The 9171-nt window shown below is 47.4% G+C and overlaps 1 protein-coding gene across 2 annotated transcripts; it reads left to right on the top strand.

The window, feature by feature from the left end:
* The first annotated feature begins 3856 nt into the window (after window positions 1-3856).
* P3r3urf (PIK3R3 upstream open reading frame) lies at window positions 3857-4537 on the top strand. Of its 2 annotated transcripts, none has more exons than XM_087214765.1 (2): window positions 3857-4164; window positions 4421-4537. In XM_087214765.1, exon 1 carries the CDS (start codon window positions 3914-3916, stop codon window positions 4148-4150), a length of 237 nt encoding a protein of 78 aa, XP_087070891.1. In that variant the 5' UTR covers window positions 3857-3913; the 3' UTR covers window positions 4151-4164; window positions 4421-4537. The 2 variants fall into 2 exon arrangements, with proteins under 2 accessions (XP_087070891.1, XP_087070890.1); XM_087214764.1 differs by having other exon boundaries at window positions 3866-4145.
* The last annotated feature ends 4634 nt before the right edge of the window (window positions 4538-9171 follow it).

A 9171-nucleotide genomic window follows, 5' to 3' on the forward strand; every position in this document is an offset into this window, starting at 1 on the left:
AGATAGAAATATTACAGGCAGTCAGATAGGGCTAGGCCCTCGAGAGTTAGGACAAAGGTGAAACACACCACAACTGTGGCCCGAGGCACCTCTGTTGGAGACCTGACCTCAAGATAAAGACGAAATGACCAGACCAGCATACTTCCTCAAAGAACAAACACTGGGCCTAATGGAGCCTAGATAGACATCAGTCACCCCAATGGGTGACTAGGACCTCTGGACCCATCATTCCTAGGAAAATCTTTCTTCTTTCCACGCACACTTATTACATGACTTGTTTCTCCATTGGATCACTATTACCTAAGCGACTATACTTCTAAACTTATTGGTTAATCATAGCTGCAACCCACATTGTACCCATGTGGGTTTTGAGCTATAAGAGTTCCCTGTAAAGTGAGGTCCCTAGCTATCCATTTGGGTCCTCTCCTGCCTCTCAGGAGCTATCCTATCAAAAAATATTTTCCAGGGCCGGGGATTTAGCTCAGTGGTTCTGGCACCTTGCAAGTGCAAGGTCCCAAGTTCGAGCCCTGGTACCAAAAAAAAAAAAAAATTTTCCCACTCTTAACCTCCATTGTTCCTAGAATTCATTCTTCCATTTTTAGAGAACATGAACTCAGTGTATCAGACATCTAACAGGTTGGGAGATATAATATTTCATATTTCATCTCCTGTATCAGAAGGATGATACTGAAGAAACAAAAGAGAGAGAATAATATTACAGAGTATAGCCCAGGGCACAGTAGTGTGTGTAAATAACCCCAGCTACTCTGGAGGCTGAAGTGGGAGGCTCACTTGAGCTCGTCAGAACCAGCCTGGGCAACATAGTGAGACCTTGTCTCAAAATTTAAAAAAAGGGGGGCTGGGGATTTAGCTCAGTGGTTCCACCGCCTGCCTCACAAGCTCAAGGTCTGACTTTGATCCCCAGTACCAAAAAAAAAAATTAAAAAAAGAAATTACAGTCTGTACTAACAATAAAGATCATGCTTAAAAAGCATTATATATATATATATATATATATATATATATATATATATATTCCTCCACCACAATCCTGAGATATTCTTTTTAATACCCATTTTAAACACAGGGAAACAGAAGCACAAAAATGTTAAGTACTTGCCACAATCATATGCCTTATAAATGACAAAGCCAGGATTAACCTGTCAGTCTGACACCAAAGTCTATGTCAACCTCCCACCCCCACCCCGTATTGGAGACTAAAACCAGGGCCTTTGCACTGAGTTACATCCTCAGCCTTTTTATTTGTTTGTTTCCTTAGCAAGGGTCTTGCTAAGACACTAAGTTGCCCAGTGTCTTAGTTACTTTTCTCGTTGTTGAGACAAAATATTCAACAGTCAAAGTTAAAGGAAAAAGGTTTATTTAGTTCAGTCTGTAGAGGTTTCAGTCCATAATCAACTGGCTCCAAGGCAGGGTGGCACATGGCAGAGGAAAAAGAGTTCATGGTGGGCAGAAGGTAGCAAAGCAGCAAGGGACGACCACAGCTCTTTCTATCCCTTATATCTTATCCAGGCTACTTATGGCAGGTAGCACTCACACCCTTAATCCTAGTGCCCTTGAGCCTAGCATTGCACCATGAGTCAATCTCAGTGTCACACACTAGATCCAGCCACCTCTGCAAAAGCCCCACCTATGACTGCATGAGGCTTTTGGGGGGACACCTAAACACAAGCCATAACACCCAGACTGGGCTTGAACTTGCAGTCCTCTTGCTTTAGCTTCCCAGAATGCTGGGATTACAGATGGCAGCACCACACCCAGCCCAGAGTTCATGTTTTAACCACTCATTGATGGCATCTCTAAAGAGGCAGGTGGGGCTGATTTCTAGAAAGAGCAGGAGAGGAGAGCTTGTCTAGGACCTGACAAAGAGGAGAGCAGGACAGGGAGGCTTACAGAGATAGTGACTAAAGGTTGATGAGAGCAAGGTTGTATTCTAATACCATAGATGGCAAGAGCAGAAGCTAGAGTAGGGGATGTTCAGGGTTACCAGGTACCTAGGGCCTCTGCTGTCTCCAGCAGTTTCCTGCAGAACAGTAGGTGGAGTCTAGGAAGCAGTGTAGGAGGGAAAGGAAGAAGGGCTTAAGGGCAAGTCCAAAGTCCCTCAACTCAGTGCAGTACAGGGGAGAGCCACTAACTCTCCTGTCTTGTAACAAGAAAGGTGACAAATCCAGGACTAGCACCTCTTATATCCCTACCTACACTGACTGTCCACATGGTTTTCCTTTTCATCTCAGAAAGAACTAAGACCATGTCCCAGTCGTCTGTCCCTGGTGCACAACACATCTGAAGTTGTTCCTGAACATTTCCTGAGTGAATGAATGAGCACAGAGTAACAAGAGATAAATACTCTGAAATTGAGCATGGTGGTGCATGCCTGTAATCCTACCTAGGCTAGGGCAGGAGGATTGAGAGTTAGAGGCCAGCCTGGGGAGTTTAGCAGACCTTATCTCAAAATAAAGGGGGTTTTTTTGGTACCAGAATCGAACTCAGGACCTTGCATTTTCGAGGCAGGTGGTGGAACCACTGAGCTACATCCCCAGCCCTCAAAATAAAGTTTTTTAAAGAGCCAGGCATGTAGCTCAGTGTACAGCACTTACCCAGGAGAAAGAAGTCCCTGGGTTTGATCCACCAGTACCACAAACAAACAAACAAAAATGATAAATGGTCAGGGCTTTAGAACTTGACACCATCATCATGGACTTGAACCCCCACCTGCCTATAATTGTGTGACTTCACCTCACTGAACCTCAATTTCCTTATTTTTTATTTTGTTTTATTTATTTGTTTTTTGAGACAAGGCCTTGCTATGCAGTTCAGGCTGGCTTTGAACTTACTGTGTACAGCGGGTTGGCTTTGAACTCAGTGATCCTCCTGCCTCAGCCTCCCAAGTGGTGGGACTACAGGGGTGTGCCACAACACCTTGCTCAGTTTTCTTATATAGTCAATTTCATTCATAGATTTTTTTTTTGTGAATTCACTAAAATTTATTTGTAATCCCAAACCAATAAATACGTTTACCACTTTTGAAGTTATTCATGGCCACACCCAGAGAGGTAAAATTTTTGAGTCCCCCAACACAGGTATTTCTGGCTGAGGTCTATTGCTGCCTTCTTGTTTCAGCTCTCATAAAGAAAAGTTCTTTGGAAGTCTATTTAGTGCCATGTTTTTCACAATTTTTGTGGTTTTTGGTGGTTTTGCTGGCTCAAGTAGCCCCTAGTTTTAATGTTGAAGCACTATCTAGAGTTCATAAGCACAAGAAGGCTGTGATGTGGTTTAGGGGAAAAGGCATATTTTAGATAAACCTGATTAAGGCACAGCTTATAGTTTTGTGGCCATAAGTTCAGTGTTAATGACTCAGTAAGATAAATTAAATGAGGTGTCATAAAACCAGCTTATGTATCAATCACTTGGCAAAAATGTGACCAGAAACTTGCCAAAAACCTGTGTATTTCCCTTAGGAGTAATGGTTCAGTATTTGTTAATTCAATATTTGTGTTAACTTCATGGAACATAACTATTGGGAATAATGAGAATCGACTGTATACAAATAGAGATAATGACAGAATCTCCTTTGTAGATTAAAAGGAATTGTGTTTATAAATTGTTCAACACAGTGTCTGGCACATAGTAAGGGCTCAATAAACATTGCTAATATTATTAATACTTACGAACAAAACAGAGTGAGTTTTTCCAAGGTTCTTTTTGCCAAGGGGCCAAGCTGAGATTGTCTGGCTCTTGGGCAGGATCCCGTGGAGAGGATTGTGGGAAAGCCTGACCAGGGGTCAGGACCTGCAGTAAAGAGCCCCGCCCTTAGCCAGAGTTATTATGTCACAGAGGCCTCAGCTGCCCTGGCCAGCAGCACCCCTCCTGGACACCACAGAAGCTTCCTGTGCCCATGGGGCCCTCTCATCTTATCCATGCCCCTCGGCTTCGGGGCCTGAGCTCGCCATATCGCAGGTCAAGTATGGGCTGTCCCTGGCCCCGGTTTTGCAAGATGTTCAAGTGTAGCCACAGAAGGTACCGGGAGAAACTTCAAGGTTCAGTGGTCACCAATCTTGCTACCATGAGCACAGGCATCAGTGACACCCGCAGTGCCACAAATACTGTGTGGATCCTCTTACCTCAAGGTTAATGGGGGCACTGAGGGTAGGCAGACCGTGATGGGGGGCGGGATGGGGGCAGGGCCTCTGAAGTGCTGCTCAGCCATTCTAGGGAGAAATTGTGAAATACTACCCCAGAGGAATGGTGGGATCTTGAAGGCAGGCATTTCCAAGAGCCGAGAGCCTTAAGGGGGATGGAACAGCTGGAAATGGGTGACCTGGGGAAGTAGGTGAATCCAAGGGGCAGTGGACTTCCAGAAATACTGATTCCTCACACCCTTCCCTCTCCTTTCTCTCCTCAGTTCTCAGGCTTCTCTGACAATGTGGTGGGAGCTTCTCCTCTAGAATGCCCAGAAGCTTGGCCTGCTCTGGACCCGTGTCTCCAAAGGGCTGGGGATGGTAAACAACAAGTACAATCATTCTGCTCAAACTACCTTCCTCTGTACTGAGGTGTTTCCAGCCAACTATGTGGGGTGTGAGGGCAGGTTTGGGGCTGAATACTCCCAGGAACAGGCTTCAGTAACGGCAGCAGGCATCACACTTGGGTACTGAGAGGACAGGGCAAGATCGCACCACACACCGATCTCTGCCCTCTCTCTTGATCTGCCCTATGAAGCAGAGGTCTTTCCTGTCTAACACCCCCATCTACACAGGCTGAAGGGTTTCCACAGACATCTTGAAGGCACAGGGAGGCACAAATCAGAGAGATAGCTTGAAAGACAGAATCCCATGAATGTTCCAGAATGTGTTCCTCTGTTTGTCTGTGGTGGTCAGTGTGTAGGTGTAGCTCCTGGTGTGTGTCTGAGTGTGTGTGTGACAGGAGAATGGCAGTAAAAGTAGCATGTGACTGAAGATTCCTTTGTGATCCAGTGTGCTCGATCCAGTGTGCTTCTGGCCGGCTGTGTCAAGGAGCATTTGTGAGGAAACCAGGAGCCAGGGCTCTGGCATTGGCTCTCCTAAGAAGAATGAAGGTCAGGAGGGGGATGGGGCAGCTTGAGGGAGGAGAGGGCCAGGAAGCCTGTCACCTTCAGCCCCCAGCCTTCATGCTCTGAGGTCAGTGATTCTAGGAGGGCAGCTGAGCTGGGGTGCTTGGGGATGGGGCAAGAGTGAGTTTGAGCCCAGAAAGGGGGAAGGGAACTGAGCTCTCTGGCTTGGGGATTTTCCATTTGGATTTCTGAGTGTGTGCCCATCTGTCATCGGGTGTAACTGGATTCCTGTCAGGTGTGTCTCCGTGAGGTTGTGTCATAGTGGCTGGGAACATTGTGAGGGTTTCTGTCTGTAGTATTTTGCTTTGTGCATTGTTTGGTGTGTGTCTCAGTATCCCTGAGGGTTGAGGATGAGAGTGAACCTTGAGAGATTTGGTAGCCTGGCCCCTGGGGTTTAAGAAGTCTGGATAATAGCCTTTGCTTCCTGTAAGGGAAAAATAAATTTTGTCTAAGTTCTCCTACTCCAAGGCTTGCCAGAGAGTGGGACTCTGAGGAGAGGGGTGGGGTAGAAATCCACTGCCACATTGTACCCAGACAGTGCTGGGCCCCTTTAGGTATGGGATTGGAGGGGTTGCTGACCATCAGCCAGAGCTAGAAGGTGGCTGGCCCAGTGTCCAAACCCTACAAAGGAGCCCATACATATAAATATGCATGACACAGTCCACAAATACATGCAGACAGTAATATAAGTGAACTAAAAACCACACAATGCAACACACACACGTGGAGGCAGGCATATGATATAAACAGATATGCACTGACAAAAAATGCATAGAACTCCCCACCATGATACATGTAACAATAAATACATGCTCCTACAAATGAGCATACAGACACAAACAGGCATGCATACAAACACAGAAGTGTATAAGCATACAGACACAGACACATGCAATCACACTCATGCAAACCCAAGGATACACAGACATACACACATACAGACACACTCACCAGACTTCCCTGCCCCTGTGGCCCTGGAAACCAGAAGCCTCCCTCCCCGTATGAGTGTAAGTGTGTGTGCGTGTGTGTGCACGCGCGTGCATACCCATGGTTGTGTGTACCTGTGTCTTTGAGTGTGTGGGTGGGGGGTGCTAAGCTGTGGGAACCTGATGACATCATCTCTTCTGTCTATTTTTAGCTCCATCTGCAGTGATGCTCTTATGCTGCCCTCCCCCCTCCAGGTTCCCGGTTTTCTTTCCCCTTCAGGCTCTCAGAGGCAGCAGCTGCCAGAAGGCACCCACCGCCTCAATTTGGGTGGCCCTTTGCCAGGGTTTCCCGGAGGCTGGGAACATTGGGCTCTAGGGCCAGAGCCATGGGATAGCCTGGAGCAGAGGCCTGGATTAGGTGGGCTGACCTGGCCCTCTGCTTCACTTTTTAGTCTATAGCTCTGTCATAGTCCATAGTGTCTGCTATATGCCAAGGGAGGTGCTCAGCTGTGGAGAGATGATGGGGCTCCACATCATGGTTATACCTCAGTGGGAGACAGACATTAAATACATCACAAGGCACTTCAGTCAATTGCACCAGGTCTCCGGACACTGGTAACAGGTCTAGGATGATTTTTTAAGTCTTTTTTTCCATCTTTCAAAGAAAACATAAGGAAATAAGGATAACATAAGGAAACCAGAGGGAGCACCCTCTGGTGCTCCCTTTTGACTACACCTCTAGATTTCTATTTGCAAATCCTTCCTTCTCACACCCAGGCTGTGCTCCCAACATTACACCAACCCACCTTGCAAGTGGTAGGCCCCCTGCTATTCAAATCCCCCTTTTCTTTGGGTCCCTGTCTCCCCACAGTGATCCCCAGGAGGCAGGCCACTGTTCTCCATCTATAGATAAGAGAACCCAGCCCCAGTGCTAGCCACATTTCACAGCCCCGGGAAGCAGTGCAGGGGAGGTAGCAGGCAGGTGGAGGAGGAAGCGGTGGTGCCCTGTGACTGCTGGCACAGGTGCAGGAGATCAGGCCAGTCCGGGGAATCAAGAGGTGAGGGGGAGGAGGGTGGTGGCCCAGGGGTCTGTACCAGGAGGAAGGCTTCCCACTCCAGTCTGCCTCAGGCAGCCACTGGAAAATCAGGTTTGGCAGCTTCGGCCTTGTGCTGCTCCAGGGCTGGAGGAGGGGTCCAGACTGCTCCTCCGTAGGTGGGTAGGTGGCAGAGACAGAGGGGGGTAGTGGTGCAGGGATGACGGGTGGAGATCTTCTAGTCCTACGTTTCACCAATCAAGTGGTTGGGGAAGCATTTCATAATCCTTTTGGAGTGTAAGAAGAACAGCTCTGGGTTGTAGGCAGGATCCTGGAGTTCCAGTCCCTTTTCTACTCTAATCCCTGGTGTGATCCTTGGGAAAAGTCCTGGCCCCTTTCTTGGCCTCAGTGGGACTTCCCAGAAAGAGGTTCTATAAGATTAGTTCCCCATCCCCCAACTCCTGCCCTTTGGATTCTTCTGGAAGTGTGACTCAGGGGAACACACAGTCAGAGGGTTGGGGTCAGACCAGACAGCCTCTAGGGTGCCAGGCTTGGATGTCCTTTGTTACTAATGGGTCAATGGCCGGAAGCCCAGCTCCAACCCCACAATGCAATACTAGTCACTCCACCCTTACCAGGGCCCCCACTTCCGGCCTCTATTCCTTCCTCCTCTCTGGGGGGGTGGCTGCAGGGATCCCTAGGGAAGAACTTCCACATTGCCTTCACTGTTCTTAACCCTCTCTTCCCTCGTGACCATTTGGCCAGGCCAGTCTCCCGCTGAACTTTCTTCCCCTGGGATCCTGGGATAGACCAGAAAGGAAGGACTGTAAAGGAGCCTGCTACCCTCAGATACTGGAGCTCAAATAACCATTTTGGGAGAGGAAGGATGGACTCAGTGCTGGGGCCTAAGACTGGACTGTCTTCTAGCTCGAGGAAAAATGGAATCCATCTCCCTACCCAGCCACCTCTTTACTCTTCCTCACTGATCCAGAGAAGTGAGCCCAGAGCTGAGATTTGCAACTTTTGGAAAACACACAAAAACCCAGGCCAATGTTACCATGTCAATGACAAAATTCATTAAACAATAAAAGATTATGAAATTCTAGATACGTAGAATCCACAGCCATGGAATCCAGGCATCACAGAATTGTAGCATGGTAGAATCTGAGTTTCAGAAGCTTGGGGGGCTGGAGATTTAGCTTAGTGGTGCCACCACCTGCCTTGCAAGCGCAAGGTCCTGAGTTTAATCCCCAGTACAAAAAAAGAGTTTAGGAATCCAGAATGGTGGTATCACCGAATTCCAGACCACAGAGTTAAAGTATCCTTGAACTGGAAGTCTTGAGAAGTCAATTAATGAAGCCCTTACCTTCAAGTGGATGTCTAAACCTGGATATGCACAAAGGAATTTACATAGGAACTCTGAGGGGAGGCAGAAAGCCTGAGACATATGAGTTTAGAGTGAAGTAATAAACCTGCAATGAACCAAACAGAAGACAATCAGGACACATTTCTTCTTCCTGAGGATAAGGGACAAGAGTGTGGCAGGTGGAATTTATAGAGTGGCACTATAAAAACAAAGAAAACATATCCTAAAGAAAGAAGCGGGGCCTGGTGTCATGCACTATATAGTCCCAGGACTCAGGAGGCAAGGTGGGAGGATCACTTCAGTTCATGAGTTCGAGGCCAGCCTGGACAACATGGCAAAACCTTGATGCAAGGAAAAAAAAATCACAAAGTAGCTTAATATGTATATCAACCCAATCCCTACAGCTTCCTTATGATTGGGGTTAACACCAACCATGGACATTTCTAAAGGTTAGTAAGACTCCTTAGCACATTGGAGGGCAACAACTTGTGTCTAGCTTTTTTTGGGGGGAAAACAGGTACCATTCTTTATTTGAGGGGTGGCTGGAAAAAGCAGACTTTCTTCAAAAAAGATGTTGAGCCCTAAGCTACATGGTGCACACCAAAGCCACCCAGGCAGTGGGGTTCAGAGCATGTGGCAAGGCCCTGATAGGGGATCTTGTTGAGGGTATCTGTGTGGGTGGTGCTGGAGGCCCTGGGTATCTATAAAAAAGGAGCCAAGCTTGAGGCAAATCCATATGGG

This window comes from Heterocephalus glaber, unplaced genomic scaffold, assembly GCF_053883595.1.
Source record: "Heterocephalus glaber isolate CG9 unplaced genomic scaffold, H.glaber_assembly_v1.0 deba00001451, whole genome shotgun sequence".
Lineage (NCBI taxonomy): Eukaryota > Metazoa > Chordata > Mammalia > Rodentia > Bathyergidae > Heterocephalus > Heterocephalus glaber.